The 18,612-nt window shown below is 39.8% G+C and overlaps 1 protein-coding gene and 1 long non-coding RNA gene across 2 annotated transcripts in view; both read right to left on the bottom strand.

Moving 5' to 3' along the window:
* Positions 1 to 18,612, bottom strand: part of LOC134678788 (uncharacterized) — a 48,148-nt gene that overhangs the window by 15,748 nt on the left and 13,788 nt on the right. The gene's annotated exons all lie outside the window — the stretch shown is intronic.
* Positions 1 to 18,612, bottom strand: part of LOC134678770 (SET and MYND domain-containing protein 4-like) — a 38,195-nt gene that overhangs the window by 15,748 nt on the left and 3,835 nt on the right. The window contains exons 4-9 of the mRNA XM_063537469.1: positions 18,237 to 18,381; positions 17,557 to 17,709; positions 8,742 to 8,873; positions 6,107 to 6,188; positions 3,241 to 3,360; positions 614 to 679 (exon numbers count right to left, since the gene is read on the bottom strand). Coding sequence (XP_063393539.1) covers positions 614 to 679; positions 3,241 to 3,360; positions 6,107 to 6,188; positions 8,742 to 8,873; positions 17,557 to 17,709; positions 18,237 to 18,381 — 698 coding nt within the window. The remainder of the gene's footprint in view (positions 1 to 613; positions 680 to 3,240; positions 3,361 to 6,106; positions 6,189 to 8,741; positions 8,874 to 17,556; positions 17,710 to 18,236; positions 18,382 to 18,612) is intronic.

The raw sequence follows: 18,612 nt of genomic DNA, 5'->3' as shown, positions 1-18,612 counted from the left end.
GTGTAGGAGAATGCAGACGAATTACATAATTTCCATACCTATTTGTTAAAAGTAAACAATACAAATTAGTCGCTTATTACCTATATTCCCTGATACACAAACTTGTTAAATCTACAATCTTATAACTTGTAAATTGTAATTGTACGTTTTTAATGCCCTGGAGGTTCATTATTTTCATTAAACAAAATATTATTAATAAAAATGTCGGTAAAAACAATGGAGTACTTAATTCAAGAATACATACCAACCTAACTAAATATACATTTACGGACAATGAAAAGAGCCCACGTGTGTAGTAATGGGGTTGGCCGGTGGAAGTTTTTAGCAGATGGCGCCATCATAGCTTGCCCTGTCAATCCCTATAATTGTGTCATTTTTTTGTTTTTTTAATACCCTGGATGCCAGTCCTTTAAGCCAAATCTCATAGAAAAAGGGACAAGCTATGATGGCGCCATCTATGCAAACCCTTGACAGTTGCCAACCCCATTGACTCACAAGGAGGCCGATCTTCAATATCCCTGAGTGTACATTAATATGTCAAAATGTATTGCTACAATTAGGAATCACTAAAAGAGTTTACGTTTATGTTTTATCTGTGGTACAATAAACTTACCCTAGAAGGCAGATAACTGAAAAATTTAGTGTGATTCTCTAAATATAACGTCAGCATAGTGGCAGTCTGAAAATGAAAACATAGCGTTATTCAAAATTTGAAACTTCGCATATCTCAACCGATTCCCCTTAAATTTGCCAATGTCAGCATATAACACTTTGAATTCTCGCGTTTTGTGCACATGTTTAATTACACAAACGGGTATACTGCGATATAATTTCATTGTTTTTACTTTAAAACCGACGTTTCAGCTGAGTTGCACCAGCTGTGGTCACGGAAACACAAAAAATGAATGTGTGGTGTGAAATTGACGGGATGTTTACAAAAACAACATAACTTACTACACTGGTTGACACCTGAAACGATAAACAATGTTCTTAAAAAAGTGTCAACCGCTCTAAGCAGTTATGTTGTTTGTGTAAACATCCCTTCAATTATATCGCGGTTGATCTGTTTGTGTAATTAAATAAATGGGTTTACGTGGTTTACTTTACAAGACTACTAGTAACAAGAGTCCGCCCCGCGTGTCACCCATTTAGGGGTAACACCCGACTGTGAACATCAGTAGTGCCACCTATAAAAATTCGTTCTAGTACCTAGCCACCCTACCCTTCCTGACTCCCGTAGCCCAGTTGAGCCGGCGTGTTTAGATACGATACGCGTAAAAGCACCTGCCGGCCTAGCCAAGGTTACAATCGCTATCGCTTCGACAACGAAAAGCATCATGTCTCTCTATCACTCTTCCATATTAGCGCGACAGTGACAGTTGCGTTTCGATCGCTACGGAGCGTTAGCGATTGGATCCTTGGCTACGCGGCCTGGAGTACAATCGCCATCAGATATATCGGAGCGGCCAAGGTGTTCACAATATCTGAACAAGCACTCTAACGCCTTGACAATAGAGGCGTGCTCAGATATTTGTGAGCACCTTGGCCGCTCCGATATATCTGATGGCGACTGTACGTTACCTTCACGCGCCCCGTATCCCGGTCGCACCGACATAATTAGATGCGCGTGAAGACACCTGGAGTGCTCCTTGCTGCCCCGGTCATACCGACGCTCGGCCACGATAGCTCCGACTATAGGTTGGAGCGAATGGTCCGATCGCTGTGTCACGCTCCAACCTATGGTTATCGCCGCCGCCGTTGCAAGTCGCTCGATGTCGTAACCAAACCGTCAGAGGATATCAACCCCGCCTCGCGATTAGCTTAAGGTCCACGCCGTACCGTTACTATATCTAGAGTCGCCCCGCGTCGTACCTAACTTAGGACATCTAGACATAAATGAGCCAAATTCTCAATAAACCGGCATAAAAACCCGCCGATTTGCATTACAACATTAAGGGCCACTTGCACCGTCCCACTAACCCGGGGTTAAACAATTAAACGGTTAACCCAGTATTAAATTGTACTAGTAACCAAGCTAACTTCAGGCTTAACCTGTTAACCCGGGGTTAGTGGAATGGTGCAAGTGGGCCTAACCTGTGTTTCCTCCAACCACCCTGCACTCTCTCTCCTCTGAGCTGACTAGGACAGCCTTACTCCTGCCGGGAACTAGGGGGTTGTATGAGGCCACGCCCGCCCCGGCGAACTTGAAATTACACAACTGTTATATGCAGATCATTGGAAGCTTTTATTTAACGTGCACTGTTTCAATATACCCACTCCCCATTATTAGATTGAGCTGACACTTCACATAGGTACATGCTTCGAGCAACACCGGCTTCCGACACATCGGAAGGGAGGGGCCCAAGCGATATCTTACCGTACAAATCTTTCTGCCATTTTTTGCGGGGGGAAAGGTGCACACAGTCGCACTTCTCACACACTTACATACAAAATCCAATATGTAATGACGACACAAATACATAGAAAATGACACACGTCAAAGACAAATCTTGCAAACCTCGATCTCTTTTTGTGTTGGACGAGTGACAAACACATTTTCGTCGATGTATTCTGAGAGATAAGAAGTCGGATTTGTCGCTCGACCGATCCGCAATTTGTACTGGGCGAGCAAAATCAATAAATCCAACAATTACACGAGACTAAAATATAATAATTGTGTTTAAATGTAATTAAACGTATGATATGCAAAATAAATATTACATGTGAAAAGTAACACCTTCTTTTTGAAATATTGTTGCCCCAGACCTCTTTTTACGACAAAAAACCGAGCAATTAGGCATTTTTTCTGCTGCTGTGCTGTGTACACGCGCGCGTCTGGACTCGGTCTAGTGAAAAATCCGAGCGCAACTAGTTTTATTACCCACGCTAGATCAGTTGATCTTGTATCTAGGCAGAGGGGAAATAGTGCGAATGCCGCCTCCCTTCCGTGTTGCTCGAAGGGTACATGACAGACAATGCAATATTATGGACTATGGTGCCATCGGACTGATCTGATGATAGACACGGGAGATGGCCATAGGAACTCTGTGATAAAACAACGCAACCTAGTTGGCTTGCGCTTGCTAGAATAGTCTCTACGAGTATTAGTTGACCGTTTAAAGAAAAGTACAGCCAGCAATAGAAGCTTGTATCATAAATAATATATTTATAAAAAAAAATTTTTGTTACTGATTGTACTATCTAATTTGAAATAATATAGTACCTATGTGTTAGTCTTACCAGCGCGTATTGTATGTAGTCTGTGTTGTTCATTTTGTCGAAATTGTTGAGTAGCCCAAACATCCTGTGAAAGGGATGCGTCTGGCGAGCATATAGCGGCACTTGCACATGCGCGTAGCCCTGGAAGATGATTATTTTAATAAGTTCAATGTGGTGAAGACCGTCTAATAGATCTAATAGACGGCGTCTATCTGGTAAGACCGTCTACAAGCAGTTTGTAGAGTTAGACCAAGATAAGCCTGCAACGATTTTGGTAGCACATGCAGTGCAATGTTATTTTAAAAGTGAAACTTCTATTAAATTTTGACGTATAAATAGGCCTTGTACTGCGCGTGATATCAAAATCGTCGCAGACTTGTCTTGGCCTAACTATATGGAGACAGTTTGAGTAGCTTTTATACACGGTGTAACATGACGAAACCGAATAATTTCAACAGCGTATTCCTGATCATATTTAGAGACTCTCTCTCTCTTTGGTCGGTCCCTCATGTCTGAGGATCGTGGTCAGTATCAGGGTTGCATCTGGAGCGGATGATCTGTCTCCACCGGTTTCTGTCCAACGCGTCTCTGACGACCGTGTAGAAAACAGAGGATGACGAGTCTTTAACTTGATCGGTCCATCTTATTGGTGAACGACCGCGTGATCTCCTGCCTTCGGCGTGTCCAATCACTATCAGTTTTTCCAAACTTTCGTCACCTCTGCGCACTGTGTGTCCGAAATATTTAGAGACAAAAATGTCCTATAAACTCTTTTGAAATTCGCCTAGTTTCGAAGTTAATACCAATAAAAAAAACATGTTTTCATTGTTACATAGTGCAAAACGATTTTTTGATGGCGATGTTGCTGCTATGGGACGTAGTCTAAATATCCTTATTGATAGATGTCAAAAAGTGACAAGTAACACTTTGCAAAAAGTAGGTTTACGAAAAAAAAATTTAAAACCCTATTTTAAGTGACAAGTTTACCAATAACATTTATTTTTTATGTACAAATAAGTACATTCAAAAAATGGATAAACAAAACAAAAAAAAATTTTTTTTTTGCGAAAGTTACCTAAACTCATATAACATTTTTTCCTTCTTTTGACCTCAGAAAAGCGTGGTTGAAATTATTCGGTTTCCTCATGTTAGTCATGTTACACCGTGTATTAGACTTGTTAGAGCCTGTTCGGAAAGAGACGAGGCGTGGAATGTATTGGGCCACATACTTACCACGACTCTTCCCTTTCCGCCCAGACTCTAGTAGAAGGTTAACCCCCGCCGCAATAAGAGAGGGGTTATGTGTTTGACCCCAATGTCTCAACGTATGGGCCGATTTTGATGCGGTTTTTTTAAGTGAATGCGAGTTTCTTTGCGGTGGTTCTTAGCTATGTTCGATAAAATCGCTCCAGCAGTTTGAAGAGTAACAGCTCTTTTCCGATATACGACATTTATACTCGTAGCATAAAATGGATTTTATTGGCATATAATATAGCGTAAGTTTATTTTATTTTTAACCAACTTCAAAAAAAAGGAGGAGGTTATCAATTCGACCGTTTTTTTTTGTATGTATGTTACCTCATAACTCCGTCATTGGTGAACCGATTTAGAAAATTATTTTTTTGATTGAAAGTATAAAATTCCAAGTCCCGTTTTGATCAAATCCCAGTTCCGATGATGGGATCCACGAGGAATCCAGGGAACTCCTCGAATTTTAGAGGCATACAAAGTCATATAGCGATTTTTGTGTTTTCATCAATAAAGCAAGTATTTATGTTCAGAAAAAATGGCATTTTATGAAATGGAACTGCTGATGATAATCAGAACGGAACTCTTTAACGATGCATAGTTCACTTTGGCGATTTGTCCTCTTGGTTAAGTTTACTAAGCCAGTAAGATTTATAAGAACATTTTTATCAAGGTTTAGTCTGATGATGGATTCCATGAGGCCTCATGGAGAACTCCTCAAATCTTATAAGCATACATACAGCGATTTTTGTATTTTCATCAACAAACTAAGCATTTACAATTAATAAGTGCCATTTGATAAAGTGGAACTGCTGATGAAGGCTTGAAGTCGGTTTTACTTTTTTTTAAAGATTAATCCATTTATTTTAATATACATATGTCGCGCAACGACTCAAGTGATGACCAATAGCAAGGAACGTAGTAGTGTCGAGGTGGACGGGCAGATCATACACTATGTTGATGAGTACATCTACTTGGGCCAGCTAGTCTCTTTCAGTAACAGGCAAGACAAGGAAGTTGAGCGCCGTGTTCAAAATGCCTGGAAGAGCTACTGGTCCATGAAGGAGCTGATGAAGGGCGACCTTCCTATGTCACTGAAGCGCAAACTCGTTGACATGTGTATTCTGCCTGTTCTAACCTACGGCGCTCAAACTTGGTCACTCACAGAGATTCAGACTGAAGGTTTCCAAACTGAAGGTTTGCCAACGCGCCATGCAGCGCAGTATTCTAGGTGTCACACTAACTGATCGCATAAGAAACACCACGCTGCGCTTCAAAACCCGCATTGCTGACGTAGGCGAGAAAACCGCTAGGCTCAAATGGGACTGGGCCGGTCACGTCTACCGCATGCATCCGGAGAGGTGGGCTAGCTTAGCCACCAAGTGGATGCCGGTAGAGGGACGTGGCCGCGGTAGGCCTAAACGGAGATGGCGAGATGACCTGGACAGCTTCCTGAACAACTGGCCGGAGGAAGCACCAAATCAGGAGTCGTGGAGGTTAAGGGGAGAGGCCTTTGCCCAGCAGTGGGACACTCAAATAGGCTATTAAAAAAAATACATATGTCGTAAACGGCATAATCTTAAATAACAGTATAACTATGTTAGCTACATTGTAACGATTTTAAGAAATAATTGAATACCTGAAAAAGCTCCATGGCGGTCCGGGGGTTTTCTGAGGGGGGAAGTGGGGGGAAGCCGTCCTCCGCGCCTACCAGGAGGACCCTGCAATAGGGATAACACATGGTCAATGGGGTTGGACCCGGTGAAGTATTTAACAGATGGAGCCAGCATAGCTTGCCCTGTCAATTATTAAAATTGTGTCAAATTCTTGATTTCATAATGGAATTTTAAAGACTGTATCGTTAATTATAGGGACAAATTTACTTAGCCGTTTTTTTTGGTATTATATTTTTATTTCAAAACTACACATGTGTTTAATTAGTGCTTTAATAAGGTACACATTTCGTCCTGGGAGCTCGACGTAAAGCATATGGTTTGGACGAAATTTACCCAATCCTCTCGAGTAACAATAGCGCGTGCTGACAATACTAGAAGAAAATTTGCGGTTTGCGAACAAGATAATATCACACAAAAAAAATCGTACTATGTAAACAGCAATTACACATGATTCGTATAGCGAAACATCTAAACATAGTCTAAGCATTTCTTTTCGTAAAAAAAAAGTTTAGGATCTGTGCATGGTGGCCTTTTAAAGAATATGGCATGTTACATACGACAACTATGACTTTGACATCTAATATAACTATCATGGAGTGTTTCTATCGACCCGCTCTAGCGATGGATCAACGCCATGAATGTCCGTTAGGCTTTGGTTTGAAGCTTATTCTTCTAGCTATCTCCGTCATTACGCTTGCATCAGAAATTGAAGGGATTCCAAAACGTGGGGTGAAAAATCGTTTTTATGTAAAAATAAAAATTCACCACATATTCCGCAGCTGCTCAATTGAACAGTCATGAAGAGGACACTTAGATAACATGTTTTGGCAGCCTATTCACCTGTTGTTACTTCAAATCGTGCCAAAGAGTCGGTGAAATAGTCTCAAATTCAGCTCGATAGGCTTGTCCGGACTGTATTTGCTATAAGGTATTATAGAAGCATCATAAAGTCCCTAATATAAAAAAAAATCAAACCTTCTTAAATCAGATATAGCTTAAAAATACCCTCAGATCAAACTCTTAGAACATAGAAATACAGTTAGACCAGGTTTTATCTGTCCCTATACTTAACGATACAGTCTTTTAAAAATGTTGCATAGATGGTGCCATCTATGCAAAATTGCAAGCCTCTGACAGTTGCCAACCCGATTGTATTACATCATCTAGTAAAGTGGCTATAGTATAGTATATTTCGAAACAGCTTGGGTATGGTGACAGATGTCATCTCAATACAATATACATGTAGATGACATCTGTCATCATACCCTGCTACTGCGTACTAGCTGTTTGAAAAATACTATATAAAATAAGGGATCGGACTAGGGTTGCCAACCGTACTATATTATATAGTATTGTACTATATTTTGGCTCTCTGTACTATATACTTTTGGAAAAATATATAGTACGCTAAAATACTATATTTTCGATAAAACGTATATTACACTCATGTTTAGTATAGTTCGTAGGATCGTAACTGAGCCTGAGTTAATCCTATTGTCTATTGTTAAGTAAAACCGCTCGTGCCACGTGCCACCACCACCTCCATAAAAACCTGCGTACTTCGGTTACTGAGTGCCGGCGAGTCGAACGCTACAGAACCAGTCTAAAATGTGTCATCGAGATGCGTAACAAAGGCGCGTTATCGGAGAGCGCAACTACACTGGTTTTTTGAGCGTTGGACTAGCCTGCGCTCAGGTGCCAAATAGAATAAGGATGACCCTTTTTTGCAGGTAAGTAGCACGTGCGGTTTTACTTAACAATAGACAATAGGATTAGCCGCCGGGCTCAGTTACGAATCTACGAACTATATTTTAACTAAATGTACTATATTTTTGATGCCTTATTCTGGAAAATACTATAATACAGCAGAAAAAAGTTGACAACCCTAGATCGGACATTCGCGAGGGTGGTTTAGTTTAGTTATTTGTGACGTCCCACGGATAAAGGTACCTTATGGCGGTTGGCGCTTACGCTATTATTAACGCCGCTCCAATATTGCGGCACTATGCGACGTAAGCGCCAACCGCCATAAGGTACCTTTTGCCGTGGAACGTCACATTTATCCATTGACAGGGGACACCAATTAGTATCTTCAGGGGTCCGTTTTTTAAAATAATATGACCATCTCAAAAAAATATGTAGGTTTGTGGCCCGGATCCGGACCGCGGTTCGCCATTTAGTGACCCCTGCATTAACAATATTAATTGGTGGGCCAATTTTACCCTTTATTAAATAAGGTGTCACTAACCTGAGAGGCTAATACAAAGTACAAACTAAATAATGTCAGCCGCGCAAGCATTTCACTCGTACTTGTCCGCACATGTATCGGCGCGAGGGAGAAGCACAGCCGTGGTGGGTTAATTTAACCCGACAAGATACGGATGTCAGTAACCTGAGGGCTAAGTGGGCGACTCCAGTAGTGGGATAAAGATTGAAGACTGCGCCAGAACCTTGGATGTAGTGCGTCACTTTTAGTACCTATACAGACTGACGCTAACCGTAGGACCAAGTGGGCAATGCCAATATTGGTATTATAAAGCTTAAGACTGCGTTTAAACACTGCGAGATGTACCCAGTAGTACACAGGATGACACTGACCTGAGGGCTAAATGGGCGATGCCAATAGTGGGGTAGAGGTTGAACGCCGCCCCAGGGCACTCCCAGCGGTGGTGGGTCGCTGACACCCGGCACTCCACGGAACAGTATATAGAGCGGGAACATGTGACACACCTGAAAAATGCAAGCATTCTATTAAATAAATAAATACACATTATTATAGGGACATTCTTACACAAAATGTGGGATGTACCTACTTAAATATAACTAAACAAACATTTTATTAACTAAATAAACAATTATTGTATGTATTTTTATAATAATAAATTATGATTTCATATTTCAGTGTTATAGTAGTTTATGTGACTGTACATAATGAAGGTCATTAAACACGAGTGTCGGTTTAAGAAACGAACGAAGTGAGTTTCTTAAAAGGATCACACGAGTGTTTTAATGCCTAATTATGTACCGTTACATACACTACTTTATCTAACCACATACCATACCATAAGCCTCCATGATGCATTCAGGAGCCGCATATTATGACCGGCATCGCGGCGTTGTTCAGGGCCACTAACAGTAATTATTAGTAAAATAAAATAGAAAACAAATGCGAAAATGAAGAAATTCATTTAGAACAATAATTATTATTTACAGTTTGGATGGTGCAATTATTATAATTCACTTGCCCAGCTCGGACAGAAGTGTGTTCCTTTGTATTGTTTCCTTGGCTTAGTTGGTAATAAGGCATTTATGACGTTAGTTGCTTTGTCACGGATATCAGGAGGCGTCGCCGAAATATCTATAGCATCTTGATCGCTCATTTTATGGTTTAAATTCAACAAATCGAATAATTTTATGCAAATAACTAATTCAGAGACGAACTAGAGTCGGCCCCAACAACTATCATATCGTTCGATATCTAAAGGTACACAATGGGCCAGCGTGGGCCAGTCTGTGGGACGCATTTATGCGTTAGAGGGAGCAAGTGATATTGCTATCTCATTCTACCGCATGGCTGCGTCCCTTGGACTGGCCGGCGCTGGCCCATTGTGTACAGCGGCCTTTACTTACGTGCGACATTTCTCAAATTTGTTTGCTAATTAAATTTCATTTCGAACTAAACGTCATCTCGACTGATATTAGAATAGAGGTCAAATTAAATTTCTTTGTTTTTTAAAGATGTTCGAAATCTGAATGCATAATATTATTGAAATCGATGTTATTATTCAGCAATAATAACATTTTTACAGATAAGAAATTTGTTCTAACAAAACAGTCTATTTTTATGGTGGTCATAATGTGCGGTTCTTGAACGCATCATGAAGGGTTTATGATATTTGGGCACAGAATAAATAATAGTACTAAGTACAGAAGACTCACTCTCTAACAAAACGCGTCTGTTACGATCAGCACAGATATGGCCGCTAGGTGGTGACAGCGCCACGCGCGGCTTATGGCTTTCCCCAAAATTGGGGCCAAACTGATGTACTTTTAGCTACCTGTAGCAAAGCGACGAAATTGCGGAGTGAGACACTTTTTTTTTATTATGAATGGGCTTACTCATGGCCACAGACTAGCCGAGGCGTAGACGTGGCCTACGATGGAGCGAGCTCGCCCAGAAGGTGCCTGTTCACTCTTGATTTGAAGGTTGCCGGGTTATAAGAGCACGGAAATATAGACGCCGGCAAGGAATTCCATTCCTTGGCAGTGCGCATAAGGAAAGTAGAAGCAAAGCGCTTCGTGCGAATTGGTGGAATATCTACCAAGTAAGGATGGAAACCGGCCGTGCGTCTAAAAGACGTCCGATGGTAGAATGGGGACGGTGGAATGAGCTCGTGTAGCTCTTGGGCACACTCCCCGAAGTGCAACCTGTAGAGAACGTTTGATTTGGGTAGATAAAATATTATCTTATCTCAGGTAGCGGAACTTGTGAACCTGCTTCAGTTGGTCCTCACGCACCGAGTCTAAAAACCAGTGCTTGTTGACTGAGCACGTCCGGCGACATCGCCTCAGTCTACTTGCCACTGATCTTGGAAATTTCCTGACATGTCAGGAATTTTTGTCAGGAATGGGGACGGAACATCAAAATGTCAGATAAGTATCTCATTACATTACCCAAACCACTCAAGTCACTCAACATATCAATAACTGCGTAGTTATTAATTGTACAAGTAAATTGCACATGCATCATATTGTTCATTTGCCCCATCAGCATTTAGTTTTATATAAAAGTTTCGTAATTAGTCCATAAGTACCTATTCATTCAAAACAGATTCACGTTCGCTATTCTATAAGTGTGCACACCTATCAAGTTATAATAAATCAAGTTTATCTCAAGAAATCGTCTTTCGTGTTCCAAATTACTATCAAGATATTCATCAAGTAAATGTTAGAGTTAGCAAGGACTCTAACATTAATTAACAATTCTTTACTCAAGTATACATACACAGATGTTTTAGAAATCGAAATCATGTCTAATATTCGCATTTGCAAAGTTTGCAAAGATAACAATATAATAAGGAGTATCCTCTGCCTATATTACTTTTAGTCTACATCGCGAACGGTCTAGAACGCAATATGACCACTTTTTTTATATCACACAGGTAGGTTGGGCTCGTTAGTTATCTACAAATGGCCGAAGGCCAAACCGCCCAGAATAGGAGCAGCGGGGCTCCGTCGACATCGCTAACGTAAAGATAAAACGACGGAAAATGATGTAGGTATTTTGCGTTCTGGACCGTTCGCGATGTAGACTAAGAGCGATATAGGCAAAATGTTACACTAGTCATTTTGCGTTCTAGACCGTCCGCGAATAACCCCGTATTATGAGACTTTTGTGCGTGATTTGAATCTGGCCAGGTTGTAAATGTTGCCGTCAGTGCGATAGCGGACGCGAACACCTTCGGAGCATGTCGATAAGACTTCTCGGACTACGACTGGAAAATACAACGCGAACAGAGTGGGTGCTAGGACGCAACCTTGCTTCACCCCGTACGGAACGGGGAAGTAGTCCGATTGTTCGTCGTCAATAGCCACGCAGCGCTCCATGTCGTCATGCAGGACTATTTACTAGTCTTACAAACTTCTCCGTCCATCCAAGCTTGCTCAGAACTGTATTGACTATGATGTTGACCATGTTGTTTAAGATTATTATTTTCAAACTCGGTTAGTTAGCTTTATAGATAAACTAGATGAAAACCCGGCTTCGCTCGGGTAAAATAAATAATAATAATAGGTAATACTCATTTTGAATTAAGTAACCTATCTCATCTCAGAAAACTTTAAATCCGTAACATACAATTATAACTCTAAAAATTTACTATTCCGATATATCTAAAAACGAATAATTATGTAATTAAAAAACCTAATCCGCTTTTCTGGTAGCAGTTCGGTTCTGTAAGGGTCGCAGTTCTAACCTAACCTAACCCACTTCTGGTTGCAGTTTGGTTCTATAAGGAATTAAGGATCACAGTTCTAGCCTGACCCACTTTTCTGGTCGCAGATCGGTTCTGTGAAGGCTGCATTTATAACCTAGCCCATTTTCCAATCTCAAAAGAGGGAACCCTTTTGTACCTACCCTTCATGGCACTAAAGTGAAAGTATGGAAATTATGACTGCGATTTCATTCTTTAATATGAATGCCTATCCGTTAATATTAAATTCGTTTACAAAAAAAATAAAAAAAAACTGGATAAGTGCGAGTCGGATTCACCCACCAAGAACAGAACACTTTTTAGTAAGTATTTGTTGTTATAGCGGCAACAGAAATACATTAGTGTGAAAATTTCAACTGTCTAGCTATCACGGTTCATGAGATACAGCCTGGTGACAGACAGACAGACGGACAGTGGAGTAAACTGAAATAGAGGTTCCGTCACACCAGCGCGTTTTCAGAGCCGGGCCTGAGCGTTTTATATGAAAAAGTGGCGCGCCCCGCTCACGCGCCGCACGCGAGACGCGCCTGTGTGACGGAGCCTTAAATGTCATATACCTACTATTGTAAGAAAAACCGGCCAAGTGCGGTTCGGACTCGCGCACGAAGGGTTCCATACTTTTTAGTATTTGTTGTTATAGCGGCAACAGAAATACATCATCTGTGAAAATTTCAACTGCCTAGGCCTATCACGGTTCATGAGACAGACAGACGGACAATGAAGTACATCTGAAATAAATGTCATATACCTACTAAGAAAAACCGGCCAAGTGCGAGTCGGACTCGCTAATAGGTTCTCGTTTTTAGTTACCCTTCAGGTACGGAACCCTAGTAAGAGTGTAATAGATTTGTAACGGGTCAGCAATGTGAGTCCCTTGGAGAAGCAGAGGTCTAGTCTAAACTCTCACTTACCATCGGCATTAACAGCTTTGTATGCTTGTTTGCCACCAACATGTCATATTAAAACATATTAATAAAAATTTACTCATTTTATCGGTCATATCCAGCCTAGCATTGCATTGGCCCCGCTTAAATATTTTAAGAGTGTAATAGATTTGTAACCGGTCAGCAACGTGAGTCCCTTGGAGAAGCAGAGGTCTAGTCTAAACTCACACTTACCATCGGCATTAACAGCCTTGTATGCTTATTTGCCACCAACATGTCATATTAAAACATATTAATAAAAATTTACTCGGTCAGCAATGTGAGTCCCTTGGAGAAGCAGAGGTCTAGTCTAAACTCCCACTTACCATCGGCATTAACAGCCTTGTATGCTTGTTTGCCACCAACATGTCATATTAAAACATATTAATAAAAATTTACTCGGTCAGCAATGTGAGTCCCTTGGAGAAGCAGAGGTCTAGTCTAAACTCCCACTTACCATCGGCATTAACAGCCTTGTATGCTTGTTTGCCACCAACATGTCATATTAAAACATATTAATAAAAATTTACTCGGTCAGCAATGTGAGTCCCTTGGAGAAGCAGAGGTCTAGTCTAAACTCCCACTTACCATCGGCATTAACAGCCTTGTATGCTTGTTTGCCACCAACATGTCATATTAAAACATATTAATAAAAATTTACTCATTTCATCGGTCATATCCAGCCTACCATTGCATTGGCCCCGCTTAAATATTTTAAGAGTGTAATAGATTTGTAACCGGTCAGCAATGTGAGTCCCTTGGAGAAGCAGAGGTCTAGTCTAAACTCCCACTTACCATCGGCATTAACAGCCTTGTATGCTTGTTTGCCACCAACATGTCATATTAAAACATATTAATAAAAATTTACTAATTTCATCGGTCATATCCAGCCTAGCATTGCATTGGCCCCGCTTAAATGTTTTAAGAGTGTAATAGATTTGTAACCGGTCAGCAATGCGAGTCCCTTGGAGAAGCAGAGGTCTAGTCTAAACTCCCACTTACCATCGGCATTAACAGCCTTGTATGCTTGTTTGCCACCAACATGTCATATTAAAACATATTAATAAAAATTTACTCATTTCATCGGTCATATCCAGCCTAGCATTGCATTGACCCCGCTTAAATATTTCTTTAATTTGTTTTTAGCATTTGTTGTTATAGCGGCAACAGAAATACATCATTTGTGAAAATTTAAACTGTCTAGTTAATCTAGTTATCATGGTTCATGAGATCTTGAGATACACCCTGGTGACAGACAGACGGACAGCAGAGTCTTAGTATTTAATAGGGTCCCGTTTTTACCCTTTGGGTATGGAACCCTAAAAAGTGACCAAGGCCTCCAGTGCCCCAGGCTGGAATCAAAGCAGCGTCCTCTGCTATCGCAGCAGGTGCCTGTGCCATTCTGCCACCGGGCCACGGCGGCATAGGTCGAATTTTTCCAAGTATACTTATGCACTACTTGCTGAAGGCTTATGGAGCCTCGCCATCCCTAAGCCTAAATTAAATATTTTCTGAAAATAATTTGTTTTGTTCTAATAATATATTGGAATCCTAGTAATAGGGGTCCCGTTTTTACCCTTTGGCTACAGAACCCTAAAAATCAACCTTGTTTTGGTACTATGTACTATGCTTCACTATGACTCTGAAATTGTAGCAGGAATCAGTATTTTTTTTTTGTTGTCACCTGTCAATTTAGAATAGAATAGAATAGCCTTTATTGACCAAAAAATTATTTTTCAGTACATATTACATTTAAATAAATTCACATTTCATTTATATCAATTAGTTTCAATATTTTTTCCTTAGTAACTTTAATAAATATTTTTTATATCATTGCTTTTTAATAATTATTTCAGTCTGCCTTCTTGGCATAGGCCTCCCCCAGCTCTCTCCACAGCTCTCTATCCCTTGCCGTCCCTATCCAATTTGGTCCCGCATGCTTTTTTATGTCATCCAACCACCTCATTATTGGTCTCCCTTCTCTCCTTTTTCCATCTCTAGGATACCATTCCGCTACCTCTCTATCGCACTTATCTTTACCTTCCCTTGCCATATGTCCAGCCCAACCTGTCTATTTATTAAAGTAAAACTCTGAAGTTATTATTTACACTTTTTATTTGAATCAGTATAAAATATATCTTATTGTATATACTATCTATATATCTTATTATATTTAATCTTATATTCAACTTACATTGACTGCGGAGATCACTTATTAGCTATATGCAGTTCACTCTCCAATTCACCGATACGCCTCAAATTTGATTCATAGTCTAAAGCACAGTTATTAAATATGTCCACAATCTACTATAGCTTTTTGCACTGTTTCACACTGTCAATGTACTTAATTAAAGTGAGTTACAGTCAGCTGACACTTAAACTCAAAGTTTCTTTGAACTACTTTTGCTACTTCAACGTTATTTTCATCTCGCTCACTTATTAGTTTGACACAGCTGCTTCAAGGTTGCTTTCACTTGCATTTCCAGGTAGCTAGTAGTGCCTTGACATGTAAGAATATTTGGAACCATTCTGAAATATTAAAATACAACTGAGAGACCGATGTTTATACTAAACACAATACTCCCATGGAACGCTTTGAAGTTCAAATCTCGTTACGTTACGATGGCGTTTGCACTTTGCACTATGTTCGGTGACTATTTTTTATTGTTAACACACACAATACACTATTTAACAGGTTTTTATCACGTCTGGAGTACCGGATAAAGTATTTTCGAATAACAGCTGTCGTTGACGTCTAGGCAGTGTTGTTATCGTCTTAAAAGCCGTAACAGACTATCGCACGTTCTGGCTTAAAAAAAAATTATGTAATAATTATACCGGTATACATATCCATATGAAACGAAACTTAATGCAAATAATAACCATTATACATACCGGAGTCATCAAATAAACAGTTATATTCGTCTTGCTTTTTAATTAAAAAAAAAACGACCAACCTAACTTGTAAGCATGTTTGCAGTTTCTAAACGCAACAAATGCTGTCAAATGACAATCAACAAATTGAACATTTGCATTCTTTGTCGAAATTTTTTCACTTTTAAATGCAAAATACTCGACAATACGAATTTTGCGGATACATGTTCTCGATTCAAAAGTGATATTTTTTTAAGCTCTTTCGATTGAGCATAATTTCTTTTGGTTTTCCGTCAAAGCGGCTCGCGATTATTTATAAAGATAATAAAATACCTAATAACCTTTTGTATTCAAATGATTACATAAGTATTAGAAAGCCTTTCGGTAGACGATGAGACCGGCTGTGCACGAGCGGTCGCGCAGTGAGTTCGCCCGTGCGTGGCCGGCCTTAACGGTACTTCCGTTCGATAATTTAAATCACATCTGATTTGGCTTAGTTTTTTTACTTAATCTTTATGAGACACACGAAGCCGCGACTAAAAAGCGTTTGTATAAAAAGGCGGCCCTCTCACTTATGAACAGGGCGCGGGCCTAGCGCTGGAAATGATCTACACACGGACTCCTATGTCAAGAGAATAAGGTTCCGTGTAGATTATTCTGAACGTATTATTCTGCTTAGCTACATTTGCTGCTGACTGTACAAAAAATATAGTTAAATACTTCCTACAACAATTGTTTTCAACATGACAAACTGAGCAATTAATAAGTTTTTTTCCAAAAAAAAATCCTCTTCGAAGGTACGCCATTTTGTTTTTATGGTCTTATCATACCAACAGAACCTCCCGCCCTAACCATTATGCGAGGCCGACACGCACTTGACCGTTTCGTAGTTGAATACTCCCGGGCGTAGAGATATTATGTGAGTGGGTCAAAATTCTTTTCACAGTATTGTTTTTTGTCCCCAAAAATTGTGACGGAGTAGAGCTTTTTGTATGGGTTGAAATTTAATTCTTTCTCGAGAGAATTATAATCTACGGCTAGAAAGACACGCAATAGCACTCAACTTTTATTTCTTTATTTGATAAAATACAAAAATTTAAGTGCGTCAGAGTGGTCAGGAAAATAATTTTGATCCAAATACGTCGTGATTTGGCTCCTCGTGAAAGACTTTTAGCTGTTTATAAATAAAAAATAAAATTAAAATAAAATAAAATAAAATTCATTTATTTCAAGCTACAAGGCCCATAAATTGGTTGTCAACAAATGACAAAAATAATAATTTAAAAATTCCTATTCATGAATACTAATCAAATAAATATAATTTTTTAAATTAAACAAAAATAAAAATTAAAACTTAAAATTAAAATTGAAATTATACTATTAAAATTTGAATATATAAAACAATAAATAATACAATAAAAGATACAAATTACTTAGTCCTTTTTTTATCCTATCCTATCCCAGTCTTAATTAAACTTTAGGATACTTTGTATTTTTAATGATCCAACGAGATTATTTGTTCCTTTATACGCATTTATTGTCCAATATAAAATCTGCCAGGTGTCAGGAGGCTATAAAAGCTCGTATAGTGCATACTGAAAGTTTTAGTAACTAGGTACTCACGGCACAGGGTTGGTCCCCGCGCCCCCGCAGCCCTCGCAAACGGGTTCCGGCGAGGGCAGCGCCACCCACGCGTAGGGCTCCTCCGAGAACAGCGCGTCGCCTCGACGTGTTGGCGCGGTCGTAACCACGTGCCGCCCTACTGTTTCGTTTTGTCTGAAATGGAAGTTTTAAAATTTATTTTAATTTAAGATCAAATTTGTATATTATGGTAAAAATAGAACATTCTATTAAAGCTCAATAATAGGTCGGGAACGGTTTTTACAATACATATGGTGCTATTACTTACATATGGTGCTATTACTTATATATGGTGCTATTACTTACATATGGTGCTATTACTTACATATGGTGCTATTACTTACATATGGTGCTATTACTTACATATGGTGCTATTACTTACATATGGTGCTATTACTTTACCGCCCTAGGGCGGGATAAAAGACGATACGTGCCAATGTCAAAAATTTAAAGGGCCATATTATACTGTAAAACGTTGTACAATACACGTGCGACTACTTTTCGCACTTATATCGAACCTTATATTCAGTTTTTAATTGGAAATTCTATTTGGATTAAAGCCTTTCTAAAGGCCTCAGAGACTCAGAAGGATATGGTACTTTTAAAAATCACGTGTTGAATTCAATAAGTACAATAAAAATAAAAGTACACTAAAGCAGTACCTTAACTCTATAGCATTAGATGCGGACACAAAGTTGGGGTTCTCGCCCATATACAGCTCGGGCAAAGGGCCCTCGTTCTTCACTTCCCCTTCCTGTTGGGCGGCCATCTTGTTTTCCATTATTTTCACGAGTCGCTCGAATTCCGCTGCAACCAAAACAAAAAGCGAAGTGATTATAGTGAATTTCCTAAATGGGGAACTGAGGGCACCCCCCAGATCCCCTGCTGCTGCCACAAAATGAACATCCCTAAATTTAAATATACAGGGTGTCCCATATGTGGCACGTCACAGTGACACTGGAGGTAGACCAGGCCAAGAGGACCCAAACCAACTTAACATGACCCCAGTAAAAGTGGCACGGTTTTCGAGTTATTGCC

The sequence above is a fragment of the Cydia fagiglandana genome, chromosome Z (assembly GCF_963556715.1).
Source record: "Cydia fagiglandana chromosome Z, ilCydFagi1.1, whole genome shotgun sequence".
NCBI classification, from domain to species: domain Eukaryota; kingdom Metazoa; phylum Arthropoda; class Insecta; order Lepidoptera; family Tortricidae; genus Cydia; species Cydia fagiglandana.
This window is presented reverse-complemented; position numbering and strand designations above follow the sequence as displayed.